Genomic DNA, 19835 nt, shown 5'->3' on the forward strand with positions numbered 1-19835 from the left:
GCAGACAAAACATTGCATACTTAAGCACACACACCTTACACACAGCAGACCAAACAAACAACACACAGGCTGCTGCACCGAGAAAACAACGTCAGGCTTCAACGTACGTGTGTGTTATCAGGAAGCATCGATAGGACTACATATACTGTATATATATTAGTCTTCATGACCTTTGCATGCCCCGGTCAGTCCAATCAGAACCACATTTGCAGCTTGTCTTGGAGAACTTAAACCGAAGTCCAGGATCTGAATACTTCTCCTGCCACTCGCCCTTCCCTTCCCCGAGCGACCGGTTATCTCTGCCCTCATCTCCCATCTTGTTCTGCTCTGCTTGTTTGGGTTTTGCCAGGTCGAAACAGAGACACAAAACAAAACTGCAGCTAGGCAGAGAAAAAAACACACTTATATAACTTTTGTGTGTGTTTACCAAAAGCTCCTGCATAGCTGTGCGACGCTCCGATGACCTGAGGTAATGTTATGGGGAAAGTTAAGCAGGATTTAAGTTCAAGTCTGGGGTAAAGACGGTCTTATATCTCTGATGAAAAACGAGCTCCACGTCATGTTCCTGACATGTCGGCACCAGAACGATCTGAGGCTGGCGTGCAGAGGAGGGTTTTACATCCCTGTGCTCTAAAGACTGTTTCAGAGGATTTTCTGCCCTCAGAAGAAGGAAATCCTCATGAAAACACTCAGTAGAGCTACTTGGAATTTCTTGGCATGGAAAGAGTCAGATTCAAAGATTTAAGGACTGTTTTCAATAAATCGGCTATCAGCAGCTTCGGTACAAAAACACTGTTATCAGCAAACACGACACATGAGTGGTCGTGTTCATTTATCACGCACATAACAGCAAACAGCCCTGTTTCATATCAGTTTAAAGAATACATCTTCTTTAGCTGATTTTAAAGGAACTTCTCATAATAAGATGTTTGTTATTATTCAGGCAGACTCAGGACCGCTCTCGCCTTTAAGAGCTAATTCTACTTTTTTATTTTTGGGGGGCTTTTTACACCTTTATTAGAGAGGAGAGGACAGTGGGTAGAGCAGGAAATCAGGAGAGAGATTTGGGGAATGACATCCAGGAAAGGGACTGCAGACTGGATTCAAACCCAGGCTGCCCGCTATATAGGAACAAGACTTAAGACCAAGAGTTAATTATGTGCATGTAATAAGTTATATTTGGTGGTATGACTCTGTTCTGGGAGCTCCCTGCCCTTCCATGTGCCTATGTGGAATGGCATAGCCTGAGGCGAGGAGAGCACATCTCACTTCTCTTATATGCATACATGAAAAGCCAAGGCAGGGAGAGCAGCAGCAAGAGGGGTATAGAACAGAGCCAGCATCAGTGACAATGCACATGACAATGGTAAAATCAGACACAGCAGAAAAGGAGGAGCTGGGGTGGAAGAGGGTTATAAAGCAGCTTGCCAATGCCTGAGGTGGGGAGAGCACACCTCCTCTCTCTGTCATGTGTATACATGAAAAGCCAGGGCAGGGAGAGCAGCAGTGACAATACATATGACACTGGTAAAATCAGACACAGCAGAAAAGGAGGAGCTGCGGTGGAGGAGGGTCGAGAAGGGGAAGCAGGAAGAGAAGGCAGGCAGGGCAGTTTAAATAGAACAAACATTTTGATATTTGCTGATTGGATGCATAGATATGATCAGCTTAGCTCTTCTGATGTTCTGTCAGTCAAGCTTGACTCAATTTTGATTTACATCCTACAAAAAGTACACGCTAGAATCAAACTTTGAAAATAAATGCACTCGTAGATTACCTTTTTGGTGCATTCTGGGAAGGGACTTAATTTTGCTGACATTATTCTTGATCCTTGTGGCTTTTCTATGCACAAGATCAAGACCATGTCCGACCATGGGGTTCAAAGTGAAACGGTTGATCACCGATCAACCGTTTCACTTTGAACCTGAGAGTAGCGTCAGCGAGGAGGATACCACAGAAGAAGCAATAAAGAAGAAAGGAAGGACTATCAAGGAGATGAGAAGGCAAGAGAGGGGCTAAAGTGATGTCATCTTTACAGTAGCTGCTTCTCAATGCCAACCTGTCTTATATATGGACTTCAGTCCCTTCTCCTATTATTCTTACAGTGATAGTTTGACTGACATGCTCACCTTTAAAAATTGGTTGCAGCTGAAGAGTAGGTCATGAGTCCTCAGAGGTTTTAGGTGACATGAAATCATGCTTTAATGGTGACGTTGAACGGACGCTACCGTGGCACAGTTCATTCACAGGGTAGACGAGAGTTAGCTTTGTACTTTTGGCCATTGTATTAAGAGTGAAAATTAAAAAGTGTTCCTTTGAGGAGATTATCTTTGAATAAACTTTGTCTAACAGATTTGTTTTCTGGAATAATCTCAGGGTGACGCTAACGAAGAAGAAACCATGTTGTTATTTTCCTCAACATTCAAATGTTTACTTTATTATCAGCCTCCAGGATCCACTATCATACTTTGCTGTTTACGCTGATGTCGTGCCGTCGTTATCAGCGTGGATCTCTTTGCTTATATAAGTCCTCCTTGTTGACTCTCACTTTCCCTGTCGAGCTCCACTGATTGCAGCAGAACGGACACTCGGCTTCAAAGTCATCCAGCGTTTGTGTTTGAGATGACTGAGATACGAGCGCGGCTTTGAAACACTCGACAGGAAAAACAGAATCACACTTTCATCAACACACACACACACACACACACACACACACACACACACACATCAACACCATCATTAGCCCTCAGTTGGATCAGTATCTCCATCTCTTGGGTTTGTTATGAACCAGAAAGAACGGCAGCTGTTTATCTGAGCGGACGGACTCAGAAGAACAGTGGAAGTAAAGAGAAATGTGATCCCCTCCACCTCCACCTCCACCTCCACCTCCACCCTCCCTCAGCCTGTTATTAAGACGACTGCCAACACAAAGTGAACAGGCCATTTAGTCTGTAAGTACCCTGCCTAATCTTATATAATCTTAATTTCAAAGAACAAGTGGGACGCCTGCCCGTGGGGTGTGATTACTTTGTGATAATTATCGAAACAAGTGAAACCTGAAGAAAGGGAGGAAATGCCCGCATGTCAAAACAGGAGTGGTGCATTAGTGTGACAGCGGCACGTCTGGAAGGAAGATTATTTACATTGGAGATGTGATTACTGGGACGGAGATACAAAAACAGATCTTTGCTATGGACCAAACCCAAGTGAGATGAAGCAGAAATCACCATCGACATCGAGTAAAGCCAACATATGAAGCTGAGAATCTGGATCAAGATATAAGAGAAGTTATTTGTAACTCTTAGAGATGTTTGTCAGGCGGCCAAATTACCACCAGGAAAAAGTAGTTTTGTACAATCCATTCACCCAGTAATACAAAGAAATTAAAGATACTATGTGATGCAATTAAAAGTTAATAAACCATGAATAGTACATTTAGAATAAGACTTCAAAATTGAAGCCACAAGCAGCAATGAACGGGCCCTCGCACACCTGCAACCACCGCCTCATGTGAGCCACAGCCTGTTGATTTGGTGAGACTTTGTGCATTTTAAAGCCCCCAAAAATCCATTTCCTGTTTATGGCGAGACATGTGCGTTTCATGCAACGCCTGAAAGTCTGCCACGCCCACAATTTTAGTCTGAACGGTATACCTTTAACAATTTTAAATGTTCAATGTGTCCACTACAGAATGTGCGTGGTTTGGACTTAACCGGAGAAAAGGCCTAGGGCAAGATCTCTTAAATACGTACCCCTGCGAATCAGGCGGAAAACTGAAAAGAAAAAAAAAGATGGCCGACTTCCTGTTGGGATTTCAGTATGACATTAGGAATCTTTTTTGTAGGTCTTGGCCTGATAGATATAGGAAAAACATGTCATGCATGTAGATTGAACCGTGTTTAGGAGGTGTGGCGCTGGAAGGAAGGTGGCGCTATTGAGCCATTTTTGGGATTTTTTGCACAAGACCACCAAAATATCCACATTTTTGCCAATCCTGATGCATGTACAACTTTTGGTGAGTTTTGGGGCAAGGCTCCAAAAGGGCAATTTACAATTTTCAAATTTCAAATAGGGCCTTCGTCGACCTTGTCGGTTCTCAGGCCCTAATTAAAGGGGCCCTGTATAATGTTTGACCACTAGGGGCAGTATTGCAGCAACATTTTAAAAGGCGGGTTCCTCTTTAGTTTGTATCGTGAAAGAAAGAAGAAGAAAGAGTTTAAGTGATGTTTTAACATCTGATATGATGACATCTTCACTGCTCCTCTCTTACCACATGGTTGGTCCGGTCCCTGATGGGCTGGTACCCCCGCGCGGGAACGCACTGCTCGGCGTGTCCGTTACAGAAGCAGCTCCCCTTCACGATCAGGTCGTAGATGGCGAAGTGTCGGGTGGGAAGCTCTTCGTGTGCGGAGGCGGGGTCTTTGGCCTGGCAGGGACACGGCTGTCGTTTCAGCAGCCGGATTCTGATGTTGGTCACCCTGAGCTGCTGCTGGCCCTCCAACCCGAACGGGTCCAAGGACTCCCACTTTGGGAGGGTTCTGTAGATCACCTGTTGGTCAGAGAGAGGAAGGCGGTCTTGTTAGAGAGCCCACTGTGTGACGTGTTTTACCTTCTGACATTTTATTCCTCTGCGTCTAACATGAGCCTGGTCCTGCTGGAGGTTTCTGCCTGTCTAAGGAAGTTTGTCCTTTTCACTGGAACTTGCTAAATGGCCTTTTTAATAAAGCTTATAGTTTGAGCTGGCTCAGGCTTGAACCAGCTCTTAGTTGTGCTGCTATAGGCTCAGACTGCTGGGGGAACTGAATCACTGGGATCCTGTCTCTCTCCTATCTCCCCATCACTGACTTTAACTCTTCCTGTCCCATTAAAGTCCCTGAGCTCCCTTGTCTCGTAGGTTCCTGTGCCAGACTCCAGCTGTTACAACTACTAATATCAATCTCACCACTATCACTATCATTGTCCTTGCCACTGTAACTTGCTAAATGCTGCAAAGTGCTCTGCTCATGGTGGATTAAGATGAGATCAGACTGAGGCCTGTCTGAAGATGGGACTGGATCTGATCCAGTCTTGATGTTGGGTCTTTGTTAATCATAGAACATAGAGTACGGTCTAGACCTGCTCTGTTTGGAAAGAGTCTGAGGAGAACATTTCTTGGGATTTGGTGCTGTATAAATAAAGTTTGATTGATTGATTCAGATGACAGGACAGTGGATAGACTAGGAAGAGAGGCTGCAGACTGGATTTGAACCTGGGCCACTGAGTTCAAGGACTAAAGCCTCTGTTCAGGGGACACTTTGATTTAACTGCTGAGGATTGTTTTTTAAAGATTTATGAACCTCCCTGAACTATTTTCCAGTTTCCAGGACAATTCCAGTATCCTGTTGGGATCTAAATTGGTAGAAACCCAACATAAAATGTCTTCAATCCAGCAAAAAGTCCCCAAAAATGTGGTCTGAACCTGGCAATCACTCAAACAGTCTCAGTTCTTTCTTCAGAAGCTCTGTTGGATATTTATGGTTTTCCCTCTCCATCATTAACTCTGACTTTACGTCTTCAAACACGGAGAGAAATAATAAAGTTCTTAATAGTAGAAAACAGACGCTGTGACATGCTTCTCTCTTTCAGTCCCCCTTTAAGATTTAAAGGGTTAATCCGGGTTCATCGGAGTCATTGAAGCTGTCCCTGTCACTGCGTCTGTCATGCTAATGGAGGTTTGTTTTGGTCCGAACTGTGCGATAAATTACGACTTTACAACTCATCGTCATTGACTGCTTCTTCACGTGATCATGAGGCCGCTGAGTGTCCTTAAACAAGTGCCCCCAACCTTTCCCTCCCCCTCTCTCTCTCTCTCTCTCTCTCTCTCTCCCTGTCTGGTCCCTGGACATCCTTCAAATCGAAGATCCCTTTATGGGCTGCCATTTCCATGGCTACTGCTGCCACTAGCAACCGGCCCCGCTGCTGTTTTTGGGCACGAAGAAGTTGGTGTCTGCCCCAACTCTTGCTGTGAAAGCAGAGTGTGTGTTTCTTTGCACAGGGTGTGTTGTTGTCTCTGGCTGTCATTGATATCGTTGGATGAGTAGTGTGTTTATGTGTGTTTTCTTTGGCCCAAGCTTTGAGATGCAAGCAAAGACCCCATGCGGCGCCCTCATTGGCTGGATGACTGGCCCAGAGTGTGATGGGAGGAGCACTATTAATTTCCCTGTTGTTGGAAAAGGTCGCGGGGTCACGGCATTGTGGTCCACAATTAAGAGAACACGACAAATAGAGGAGCAGGGGCGCCGGTCCGCGGGAGAGCACAGAGAGCAGGGCCAGACAAAGACGGGGATGGAGATGCAGCTTCACATAACTCAGGGACGGACAAAAGGCCCACGACAGCTCAGTGATACCACAGCAACTCCAGCAGATACACACATCCTCACTGGCATGCACACAAACAGCAGTGTGGCAGATTCCACAGAGTCTATCTCGGAGCTTTTACGACACAATAACGCTTCGTAGTTTCTCTCTGAATGTCGAGACAAACGTTACAGTTCTCAATACGCCGATGATACGCCGGTTTATTACAGAAACATGGAGTCACTTTAGAAGGTTTTACAACACAACTATGACTCATTATCTCCTTTAAAATATAGAGGCAAAACATTACAGTTCGACAGTATGCAGATGACACCCATGTTTATGTTAGTTTAAGTCCTGAATGGATTTGAGTCTGGGGACATCTCAGGGTTTATTTATCTTCAGTTTTCAGATGTATCATAAGGAAAACTTAAACATGCCTCTTTATGCTGAAACACTATTTTACTCTATAGAGGTTATAGTGTTTTAAAAGGCTTCAGCGCACATTTAGCTGCTCATTCCATTGCTTCTCCTGTTCAATCTTCACTTTTTATTGTACAAACAAACTCGTGTTAGTTTGTTGTTGTCATGAGTCTATGTTTATTTCAGTTTTTCCTTGTGTTTCATGCCTTGGTTTCTCCTGTGTTTATTCTGTATTAGTTATCCTTTGTGTCCCTTGAGTGTTTTATGATCCATGACTCTTCTTTCTTGTACTTTCTTGTGTTTCTTAGTCTTGTCTTGTGTTCTCTGTTTTGCAGTTCTGATCCCTGTGTTTCCAGTTTAGTCACTTCCTGTCCTTGTGTTTCTTCCTTTTCGATTCCCCTCATTAGTTTCACCTGTGTCCTGTGTTCACACCTCTGTTTCCCCTGTCCCTTGTTGGATCATTGTACATCTTTCTTCTGTTTTGTGTGTATGTCTTTCTTGTGTTCTCTGTGTCATTCTCTAATTTTTGGGATTTAGTTCTTCAGACATTTCAGTAGTTTTCTTTGTACATTTTGTTCTTTTGTTTATTAAATTATCTAGATAATAAATTATCTTTTTATTTTAAGTCGGCATCTTGAGTCCTCCTCCTTCGTTTCTCCACATCGCGACAGCTTTTGGCCGAGAAGATAAGACAGTGGCTTCTGGACGAAGAGCTGCAGGTTGGAACCGAACCCCAGCCGCCTGCTTCAAGAACAACAGCCTCTACCGCTGAGCTAAACTGGCGCCCAGTGAAGGAGCTTTAAGAGGATGTTAAAAGGTAAATGGACCTATATAGGTCTTCTCTTGTCTTTCCAACCACTTAAAGTGCTTTTACACAACTTGTCACATTCATCCTTTCACAACACATTCAAACACTGAAGGCAGAGGATGCTACACCACACCACTGACTTTTAAGTTCAGTGTCTTGTCCAAGAATACTTCAACATGTCACTGTGGGAGCTGGGATTGAACTGCCATACATTAGTCTCATCAAATGACTCTGAATCCATCTGGTTCTTTATCGTTTACTCAACCTTGGCCTTGCTACAAAACCTGAGACCTGTCCAGACCGTCTCCTGCAGACTAACTGGAATTTATGGGACGACAACCGTTTCCAAAAGGAGTCCACAAGGAGTTTACAGGAGGACAACAGCTTTTATGTATTGATGCATCAGTTTTACTTTTCTGCTGAGTCTGCACATTCTGAAACAAGCAACCTGAAGGTCAGGGAGGGAAACCTGGACCTGGATTAAACATTAAAACTTAGCCTGCTATCAGAGAACACATTCTTTCAGAGCATAAACACCTGAAGGGTGGCAAGTTTGTCTTTTGAAAGAGTCAAGGGTCATTTTCTAAACACTTCTAACACCAGAGAAACACACGACATCAAGTCCTACCATTTAACAATATCTACTCACACATATCTGAGGTTTTCAGTAACAAATATAAGAAGCAAATATCTGATCAAAGTGTCCACAAAGGCTTTCTGTTTCCTGTTCCTGCTGTAAATTAAGTTAGCTGTAAGCCACGACTCAGCGGTGGATTTCGTTGTGTCATTAATGATTGATTATTTGGGAGTTAAATCACCTCCAAAACTTTGTGAGTTCTTCCTCCACCTGTGGTCCAACTTTCCACCAAGTCTGATAAAAATCAGGTAGAAAATTCTTCCTTAATCCCTCAGAGAAAGGATGCATGGATGGTGCAAGTGTTTTATGTGGAAGGAAAGGCATCCATCAGGTCTGTCTCAAGGACACACACAAGGTGTTTTAGTAAGAAACGCTGACTTCTAACATTTCTACTGACTGAACCCTCCACAGGGGATCTTCCACTGTGATCGAATCCACAGAAAACAGAGCGACACGGTGCAGAATGGAAAACATCTGCTTTTTAAAGCTCACTGTGTGTCTGATATGTGGAATCTAAAGACAGTGCAGACATGCAGAGGCACAAAGGTGATAAAGTTTGAATGTATGCATGAAGACTTTAGGACGGATTTATCGCCAAATGAGCCACATTTTCACGTCTGTGTCGGAGTGCTGGAGGTGTTGGGTTTACTGTGAGCCATGTGTCCACTTGAGCCTGAAAAATAAAAGTAAGTCTGGCTTTAACAGGCGTAATTCCATCAAAGCACTGTGGGCTGTAATCTGGTAAACAGGCACAATGGGCATTGATAGAAGGAGAGAGACGGAGAGGGAAACAGAGCGGGTGAGAGGGTGAGGCGGGGGGGAGGGCGGCGTCTAGCCAACAGTACCAACATCCATCAGAGCAACGGCACTTCCTTCCCAGCAGACAGACGGAGAGCTGACTGTATGTGTTTATCTGAAAGTGTGTGTGTGAGTGTGTGAGAGTGTGTGTGTGTGTGTGTAGGCCTCACTCTCTTCCCTAAGGAGGTCAGTCTCTATAACAAACACTCACATTCTTCCAGCCAGGCTGACCTCATAAATAAGACAACGATCCCTGCATACTCCTCACACACACACACACACACACACACACACACACACACACACTCACTCACGCTACATTACAGGTGAACATGAAAAAGCTTTCAGCACAAGAGATGACACGCTCTCATGGCAGAAAGCTGAGACTACCAGCTTCCTGAAATCGCTCGCAGCTACAGAGCGACTCCCAGAAAGCATCTGATAACCTGAGCGAGCACGTGCACGCAGAACTTTAAATCAACCCTCAGTCACAGGATTTATGTCTTATTTACTTTGATACTGTTCATGCAGTTACATTTTACAGCTCACTCTGAAACCATCACTTCATCAGATGACTTCACTTTCAATTCACGGTGTAAATTTACGATGAAGCTGAAACTATAGATTATTGATGGTGAAGAAAAGTGTTTGAAGGCTTCCTCTTTGGATTATCCATCACGTGTGTTAGACCTGTATACTGTTACTTTTGGCCCAAGGTGTCATCTTTAAATGGCTTCTTCACTGAGGTCCTCCAATGCTTCCCTTTGAAATGTTCCTCAATGTCTCATATGAAGCACCAGCCTAAACTCTGACCTCTCTGCCTCTGGACATGAAAACAGTGAGATCTCTGGGGTTTTTAAAAGTAAACTTAAGTCTTTTATTTTTAACCCTGGACTGTATTATTATAATCATTGTTTTAAATACATTAATTTATCTTATTTATTCAGTTATCTATTTATTTCTTGTATTTATTTGATCCTTTTAACTTAAACTGATCTTTAATTTTGCTTTCTACCCTTACTTATTTTATTAATTAAACTGTATTGATTTGATTTTATAAATGTTGCTGTATTGACTTTATTTTACCAATTGTACTATAAAGTTTTTATTTTATTAATTATACTATATTGTTCTTATTTGAGTAATTTTACTGTACTGATTTTTTCAATTTGACTTTGATTGTATTGTATTAATTACACTGTATTGAATTGATTATACTAAGTTTAATTTATTGATTTTATTTTATAAATTTTCCTAATTAATTTTATTGTATTTTATTAATTCTACTGTATTGACTTTATTTTATTACACTTAATTTTTTGATTTAATTTAAGGAATTTCACTTAATTTATTTCATTCTTTTTCCTAATTTTACTATGTTGATTTTATTTTATTAAGTTTAATGTTTTCATTTTATTTTCAAAATTCTACTTAATTGATTTCATTTTATTTTTTTATTTCTACTGTATTTATTTTATTCTAATAATTGTATTGTATTGATTTTAAGTAGTATTTTCTTTCATCATCATGTCTTTTGTTATTTTACTAATTTCAGTTTTTTTCTGTCTCTGTTCTTTTGGAAAGCACTTTGGGCTACATGCTTGTATGTATGAAAGGTGCTTTATAAACAAAGTAGAGTTGAGAGAGTTCGTTTGTTAAATCAGGGTGAAAATTTTAAAGATATCAAATAATAAGAGAGTAGAGAAAAGCAGTGACTCTCAATTTCTGAGCTGCAGAGACCAGGATTTTTTCTTTACGATGCAATACAATCATTCGCTTTCAGGCCTTAAACTAAAACAGTAACACTAGCAATAAAACAGTCTTAATGAATAAATAAGCCTTCTTCTTCATTTTACAATCTAAATGCAGTTATGCCAAATCCAAATCATCAGTCCTGAAAATTGTCTCAAAGTCTCCCTTAAAGTTTGGACGCTGTATGAAATGATGATAAAAGCAGATTTTGATGGTTTTGCAGATCATTGTCTGGGGTTGTATGTCGGTTATGTCTAAATAAATAATGATAGTGCATGCAGATTTATTTCTTGATGCTCTCCATGTTTAAAACACAGAGGGATGAAGCCACTGCATCCCTTTAACACTCCAACACAGCACAGTGCAGCACTCTGTTGTCATCACCTGCACAGGCTGCAGATTGTTTAGCTGTCAGTACAGGTGACACACAATCACAACAAAAACCACAGAGCAGTAGAAACAGTGTGAACAGCTGAGCGGCAGCAGCAGCTGGCCTGTCAGAGCTCTACTTGACCTCTGTTAACCTCTGGGTCAGGAGTTGACGGGGTGAGAGGGCAGAGGTCAGGCTGCAAGCACAGGTGGCTGAGAGGTAGAGAAACCAACAGAGAGAGACAGAGAGGGAAACATGCTGCCGTGTTTAAATCTTTTCATGTGAGAGGAAAGCCAATTTATGTTTCTCCTTCTGACACGCACGAGCTCGTAAACTCATTTCAAAATGCAGGAGAAGCTCGGCAGGAGCGGATCGTGACAGATTTACGCTCCAGCGGCAGGATAAGTCCAAAACATCTGTGAGGAATACTTGGAATACTCCATCAAAGAGGGCGTCAACACACATCACACACGAGAGCTCTGCAGGGAGTCTGGAGCAGCACCACGCTCGGCATGCGCCTGCACACACACATCTGCAGATCAGCTCCCGACACACACTGCTTCAATTAAACATCAAGGGACTTCAGGAAGCCCTCTCGTGCTACAGTCAAAGTACGCCCATTAAACACTCACTCATGCACGCACACAGATACACACACACACACACACACACACACACACACACACACACACACACACACACACACAGCTGTTCTTTTATTCTGCTCTATGTGCTATATGTAACCCCGTCTTACTCGCCGTATGACTCTTGCATGTTGCGTGACTCACTGCTAAAGTCGTGAACTTGCTCCAGTCAGGCGAGCGCTGATGGAGAGGAGAACCTTTAAATCATCTGCTAACACCAGCATCAGTCTCCAGCACGGTTTACCTGCCGTACCTGGGGTGTGCGATGTGACATCATAAGCAATTAACTCAGAGAGGAAGAAAAAGCTGAGCAGGAAACGTTCAGTGATCCCCTCCAGCGTTCCTCTGCAGGTGTGTGTATCTGCCCTCCTCGCCCGCCTGCGTTAACCTGCTTTCTGACGCATTTGGACGAAAAGGAATATTAGGAAATCAACCTGACGCCGATACGATCAGATGAAGAATTTTTGGCCGGTTGTTGGGACTTTTTAAACGGAAACAGAGTGATTTATGTTCCTGTGAAAACATGGGAATAAAGAACTTACTGTGTATACTTTAACCTTTGACCTGAAACTAAAGTTATTATTAATTAACGAGTGGTTTAATTATTACATTACTTCATCTACAACAGTCTCTTCTTATAACTCTTTCTCCTTCCACACTTTCTCTCATTCAGTTTCTTGTATCAATCAAGCTGCAACTTCTGGGGCTGAAAAGTGAAGTCGATACAGAAGTGCAAAAACCTGTAGTTCCTCAAGTGTCCACTAGAGGCTGGTCTCAAAAGTGAAGGAACCCCATTAGAGTCCATATTAAAATGTAGATACATTGTTACAGCAGAATTAAACATATTTAGAGCTTGGTATTAAAATGTTTTTGTCTCTATTCCTTATTTTTTTATCTGTGACAACTGAATGGGGATTAAATATTTCTACATATCATATATTTTGATCTTAAGTCGTCAGGCATAATTAGGGGCGGGGCCAATTTGACGGACGGGATGGCAGGATGTAATCGTTTGCCTTGCGGTTAGGCTACAACTATGCTTCATACAGTCTATATTATCAGCCCTAAATCTACATTAACTGATTGTTTCGGCCACTAGGGGGCAGTACAATACAATATGAAGATGTTATATTGCCTAAGCTCAAAATGACGGTCCCAACAGCCCAACCTGAAGTAACATGGCTACACTATGTGTCTGTTCTGGCTCTTGGTCTCTTTCTTTCTGCTTTATGTCCATTACGGGATCAATTCTGTATCTGGATTTGAGTTCTACCAGGACTCTGTTGGCCCATATTCCATGCTGTACCTGAACGCCTCTTTGCAAGCACTTGTAAGTACAATTTTCAATCTCGTTTTTGTCTTTGTTTTTGGTCTCCACCCCCTCCTAAGATAAAAATCTGGCCTCGGCTAAATACTTAACCGTTTCTAACTTCTAGCTGTGTCACCTTAGGTGTCAATTCGTCACTACTAGTCGGATAGTATAGAGATGTTTATGAAGAGATCTTTAAAGTTGGGACATTGATACAAATTATTCAAATCAAAAAGCAAAAATTCTCTGTCGGGATGAAAACTGACAAACTGGAGCAAATAATCTGCTGGTCTGTCTTTAACAAGACTTCAGATAAACTTCAATGCTTGATTTCAAAGTTTAAAAGACACACAGCTCTGCTCACCTCTCCTCGGTTGCAGGGATAAGCCCCTGAGTATTTGGACGTGCAGGTGGCCCCGTCCCGGCCCCCTTCTGTCTCTCCCTCCTCCAGCCTGAAGGTGGCGCTGCAGTTGCTGGCAAAGTACTGCAGCATCTTCCACGACCTCCCAAAGTCCTGAGATCTCTCCAGAGTCATGGCGGCAGGCCTCGGAGACTGAAACACCAGGATGAGATGTGTGAAGTAAAACTCCGCCTCCAGGTCCAGCTGCACCGTCTCAGACTCCACCCCTTCCGCCGACTGCCACCAGGTGTTCGGGTGCCTGAAGGAGGAGTCGGACATGGATCCGGCCAGGTGGGACAGGTGAGGCAGGCCGGCGTTGCATTTGGCGCACTGGGCGGCGTCGCAGGCCAGGTTGACGTTGGGGTCGGAGTAGGAGCAGTAGAGCTCGGTGCCGTTGTTGCCGCAGACGGTCTGCGTGAGGACGCGGCGTCCCAGAGCCAGGTTACCCATGCGAGGGTTGCAGGCGCGGCTCTCGCAGCGAGGGGCCACGCCCGCACGGAACACCTCCGACAGACCTGGAAGGGGAGAAGAAAAGAGCTTAGACTGGAGCTTTATAAATGTGGCCTGAGGTGACAAACAGCTCTGCAGAGAAAACAAGACGAGGGAAAGCAGCAAGGTGTGGCGCTCACTACACCTGAGTTTAAAGGGACAATTCACCCAAATCACAAGTCACTGTAGAGTTAACTTTTGGTCTATTGATGCTTTTATTGTGAAAAACAAGACATGGGATAAGTAGGATAAAGAGTCTCTGTGCATATGGGACACCACTTTTTTGTGTCCAGTTGTCCATGGATGTAGTACCATGTTTTTGCTGTGCTTACAACCTGATATTCAAATCTACTGTGTGGTCTTTTTACTGTTTGATTAACTAATAAAAACAGTCCACAATCTGAAATCTGATGGACTCACAAGTTTACCTGGAGGCAGTTTGTTGTATCTGGTCTAAGTCAGGGGTTTTACAGTAAAGCACCTGCAGCTTTCTACAGTTTCACATGTAAAATAATCAAAGCTATGTCAGGTCAACGCTTTTAACTTCCCACTTTTGTCAATCAGACAATGTTTGTAGCATCAAATGTCACAGTATTTTGTAGATGAAGCAACCAAACTCTGACATTATTGAGGGGTCCAAACATTCGTCCAATTATAAGCGATCACTTGGCGAGAGAGGCGAGAAAAAACATCCTTTCACAGGCAGAACATCTGAACAGAACCAGACAGATAGAGAGAGAGACAGATGGACAGACATAGAGATGGATAGAGACAAAAAAAGAGCGATACAGGGAGATATACAGAAGCTGGCACTTCATACTTAAAGCTCCTGTGACAACCTTTCGTTTGAGTTGATATTGGCGCCCCCTGTGGACAAAGCAGTACTTCTTATCTTGTTAGTCTTAGCCATACAAACTCATCCTGCTTTCTTCAAACAGTCCATCATAGTGGAACATTAAAAAAAAGGCTGTTTCTGCAGGGGGCTGTTATTCACTTTGTACGATACCTACCCCCCGTCAGCACCGTCACATGTTGAAAATAGCTTAATGCAAATATCTAATAATACGATGATGTTACCTTTGATTTTGTAGCTTGGAAAAAGGCGCCAAAATTATCTTCAGTCTGTTTCAGGACCCACCAAAAACTTCTCACAGGAGCTTTAACACCAGAAAATCTTTAAATATCAACGTCCTGTTACATTAAAGTGCAACGCTTTGGTTCAATGCTAAACGAAACCCTGCGAGGTTCTGTCCGAATACTTCTAGTCAACGTTATAATCTACATGCGGCTTACTGATGGCAGATTTTGAAGGACTAACTCTTTCGTAGGACTCTGAAAACCTTCAAAATAAGATAAAATCTTTCTACATGACAAGACGTCACACAAAGAGAGCAAGAAGGTCCAGATTTGGGACCATGAAGGTGATCCAGACTCCCAGAGAGGTCTATATTAAAGGCCACACCTTAACATGAAGATGAGTTAAGAAAGCTCCTCCAATCATAGCTGATCATTCTGTGACCTGTGTCTAATAATTCACCACATTAACTTGTAAACATGTCCTGTTTGTCAGCATTCAGTTCCTCTCCGGCCCTTTGAGTTCAGGACTTCTTCTAAGCTGGTTTGGAGGTTTTGGAAACACTTGGACTCCCAGTTAAGCAAACAGACTGACCTGAATCTAAGTAACATAAAGTGTGAGAATGAGTGGGCGAATTGTGACTCAGTGTGTGTGTGTGTGTGTGTGTTAGTGTGTACACAAGTCAAGTGATTTACCTCGATCGGAAATGTTATGCAAAAGGGATAATAGAGGCATTGTGCACCTGCCTGCTGCAGACTGCAGCCAGCGTGGACTCTAACACAGATCAAGTTTGGCAGCTCAGGGAGGATGAGCGGCATTCAGACGCCTCCCAGACGCTTTGCAAGGAGAGAAAAAAACCTCACCCTGAGGGCCACAGTGTCATCTTCCACCCAGGATTTATTATTCCAACCCTGAAAAACTTTGTCTTTGTGTTTCATATCAAAACAACTCACTGATGCGATCGTGTTACACCCTGAGAGCCTGATTTAATGAACTTCTGCAGAGAGGAAGCTTTTCTGGAAGCATGTTTCAGAGAGGCAGGAGTTCATGATGGATTACATAACTGTCTGTTTGAGAGGAGGTCAGGGGAGGAAACCAAACAACCACTCACTCTCATTCAAACTCTATGGTCACTAAAAGCAGCTTCCATAAAGTTGAATTAAACTCTAATGATGATGCTAGAAACATCTAATGTGTCAAATTTTCATTCAAACATAAAAACAAAGCTTAATCAGGTTTCCATTCAAAACCTCCATTCAGAAATGTGCCACTTAAAAACAATGAGTCTCACACATGTGTGCAGCTATTCTTAGTATCCATGAGGTTCATATGGAAGCTGGAGTTTAATACATCTGTGCAAACTCTTCATCACATCTTAATGTTGTGTTATATGAAGGTTAATGTGTTAGAAATCAGAGGTAAAGACGCTTTGAAGCGCAGCTTAAAATGCGTAAAAGTGAAGGCGAGTTCTGCATTGGTGCACCCGGAAAGGCAAGTGCACACTGATGCTGAAGTGACAGAAACTCTGAGGTTGGATGTTTCATGTTCAGTAAACACACTAACCTGCATCTGACAGCACGGCCAGGCTGATCACAAAGAAAAGCAACATATCTCCTCGTGGCAGGAATATTAATCCAGAATGCGCGAGAGTGGCTGAGTTACTCAGACATCAAGTGTGCACAGATTTGGTCAAAGAAGCAGACAAGTGCGCAGGTTCAGATCCGGTGTGGACTTTCTCTTTCACTCAGCTGCGATCCAAAGAGGCGATGAAGGAGAAACAACATGATCCCGTACGGTGCGTAAAGTCCCGCAGAGAAGGAGCGCAGGAGGAGGAGGAGGAGGAGAAGTTCTCTGTGGTGCCCTGCGCGTCGTTTGATGCAGCTTCTGGATCCGGAGCGTGTCTCATGTCCCCTCAGTGTGTCTCCTGTCCCCTCAGTGTGTCTCCTGTCCCCTCAGTGTGTCTCCTGTCCCCTCAGTGAGTCAGTGAGAGCTCGCTGCTGCTGCTGCTGCTGCCCGCTCTGCACATCTCTGCCTGAGAGCCGGAGAGGAGGTGTAGTGACAGCAGCAGCAGCAGCTCCGCCTCTCCTCCACATACTTCTGCGGCTTAAAGGAACATTTACAGTTTCAACACAACCTGCTGCTCACAGCAGGGGGTCCAACATGAGGGGCCGGGACCTCCAGGCGGACACAACGAGCATCATGCAGAAGTGTGTACTTAAAGTTCCCAAAACTAACTGTGAGCTATAAATATTATTCTGTTTTAAGACATAACCTTGATTTTTTAAATAACTTTTGTTACTAAGATTAAAATATGTTATACCAACTACATCATGAGACCCTGATAAGATGATGGTGAAGCATTGTTGGAAATCAAAACAGTGGTTTGCACATTTTAAAAAAAGCACAAAGTTGATAAAAACTATAAATAAGACATAAAGTGAAAACAAGTCATAAAATAAAGCATATTGTTCATTCTCACTCAATAAGGGTCGACTTGCTTTAATATGACTTTACTGTTTTAATTGCTTTTTTTTTTAATTTAACTTAATTTGAGTTTATTTGACTATGTATTGTTTCTGATTTCATTATCATTATTGTTATTTTAATATTCTTAATATATCCTTTTCTATTTTTCATCTTCTTCCTAAAACACTTTTATTGTCCTTTATTTATTTATGCATTTATATAACTTTACATATTTATTTATTGATATAAACATAAATCTGAATATTATATTTATTTTTATATATATATATATATATAATTTTTTTTTTAAAGGTGCTGCATAAATAAAGTTATTATTATTAGGATTATCATTATTATTTCTTATTATTATTATTATTTAACCTTTTTAATCTAGCTTTTAATTTGGAGTAGTTTATTTTAGTTCTGGACTGCATCATTATTATTATTATTATTATTATTAATAATTGTATCATTATTATTCAAATCATTGTTTTAACATTTATTTATCTTATTTATAAAAATTAAGTATTTATTTATCTATTTATTTCTTGTGTTCATCTGATCTTGTTAACTCTACCTTATTTTTAACTTTTCTTTCCACTCTTACTTATTTGATTAATTTGAATGTATTGATTTTCTTTTATTTTTAAGTATTTTATTTATAATAAGGCCTTTTATAATTGTATCATTGCTGTTGTTTTCTGTCTCTGTTATTCTGTGAAGCACTTTGGGCTGCATGTTTTTATGTATGAATGGTGATATATAAATAAAGTTGAGTTATTATTATTATTAATTCCACTTTGTGCCTGTTTTCTATAAACCAGTGCAGCTTATCTTTGTTGGCCCTTCTCGTTACAACAACACCCTCGAGGACAGCCATGTTTTCACACTGTGCTTACAGCGCTCTCAGATCAAACTACTTACATTTTTGGAACATCACTGCTGTTGTCAGTGTCACTTCTCCATCACTGACCACTCAGAATCAAGAAGGGGTGGTGCTTCTGCACTTCTGATATCAACTTTGTCAACAATGATCTGAAAAGATGAGAAAACAACAACTCTTGTGTTTTCCAGGATACAATTTTAGCTCTAGAGTCACTTCTAATGCTACGGCGTGAATTCTATTGATGGTTTTACTTTTGTAAAAAAAATTTAAGTGCAATTTTTTTGGCCATTTTCGCCTTTTTGACAGGACAGCTGAAGAGAGACAGAAAACATGGGGAGTAGAGAGCAGGGGGAAACATGCAGCAGATGGTCAAGGCCGGGAGTCGAACCAGTGACCTCTGCGACCAGGACAATAGCCTCTATATGGGGCACAGTTAGACCACTAGACCATTCAAGTGAAAGAGCTGTGGGACAAACTTCATAACAAGCAACATTAACTGCTGTAAAATTGAGGAGGTGGATGCAGCAAGAGCAAAAACTGCTGTTAGTGGACACAGGCCCTAAATCACCTCAAATTTATCGCCTGGTCATTAAAGGAGGCTTGACTCCTTCGTTTGGATCATTGATTGTATATAAAGATGGACAACACATCACTGCTCTTTCTTCTGTACTAATATGAAGCCAAACTACTCCTTCTAGTCAAAACACTCATTTAACTCATGGATAAAATGTAAACGATCCCTCAGGTCTCTAAAGTCCACAACAGAGCAGATTCTTGTTTTGGTTTGAAGCAGAGTTTGTCATGTTTTCTCTCTTTGTTGACATTTTTCTTTGAATCATCAGTTTGTCACAGTTTGACTCGTGCAGCTTTCCAACAGACACAGCAGAGTGAAAGGAAACTTGTCCACCTCTCAGATTGTAGGGATAAAAGTGTGGAGTAGCATGAAGTCAAAGTCTGAGTCTCTCACTTCAGGACTTATTGAAACCCTTTCCCAGCGGTCACATTAAGATCAGTGCTTCATGATGTTAGGACGCTGCAGACCCCCTGCATCGACCTCGTGGAGTCTGATGAAAAGCTGATGTGCTCATGTCCACATTTCTGACTAATTGGCTTTGGATGGAGAAAGTACGAACACACACACACACACCAAACACACACACACACCAAACACACACACTGGTGCTGAATGACGCACTTTGAATTACACCGATTGGTTGCTTGGTTGAACTTGGCCTCGGCTTTTGTTGACAACATTGTTGGTGTTCAAACAAAACCAGTGAAATATGCAGGCCGATAAACTGGGAGCTTTTTAATCCCAGTCCTGCTCCCCTAATGGCTTTTTACCAGCAACAAAGACCGCTTCATCACACAGAAAGAGATGTCTGAAACTTGAATGAAGTGCTTCAAAAACTTAGACCAGGACAGATGCAAACTCCAGCATG

General features: G+C 42.1%; 1 protein-coding gene across 5 annotated transcripts in view; it reads right to left on the reverse strand.

Moving 5' to 3' along the window:
* Positions 1-19835, reverse strand: part of ntn4 (netrin 4) — a 44205-nt gene that overhangs the window by 18486 nt on the left and 5884 nt on the right. For 3 of the 5 annotated variants that reach the window (XM_034673566.1, XM_034673564.1, XM_034673565.1), the window contains 3 exons: positions 18432-18542; positions 13442-13992; positions 4271-4549 (listed from right to left, as the gene is read on the reverse strand). In XM_034673566.1, coding sequence (XP_034529457.1) covers positions 4271-4549; positions 13442-13992; positions 18432-18444 — 843 coding nt within the window. In that variant the 5' untranslated portion in view covers positions 18445-18542. Of the gene's footprint in view, positions 1-4270; positions 4550-13441; positions 13993-16604; positions 17102-18431; positions 18543-19835 lie in introns of those variants that run through there. The other 2 variants (XM_034673562.1, XM_034673563.1) reach the window with 2 other exon arrangements.

The sequence above is a fragment of the Notolabrus celidotus genome, chromosome 21 (assembly GCF_009762535.1).
Source record: "Notolabrus celidotus isolate fNotCel1 chromosome 21, fNotCel1.pri, whole genome shotgun sequence".
In the NCBI taxonomy this organism is placed as follows: domain Eukaryota; kingdom Metazoa; phylum Chordata; class Actinopteri; order Labriformes; family Labridae; genus Notolabrus; species Notolabrus celidotus.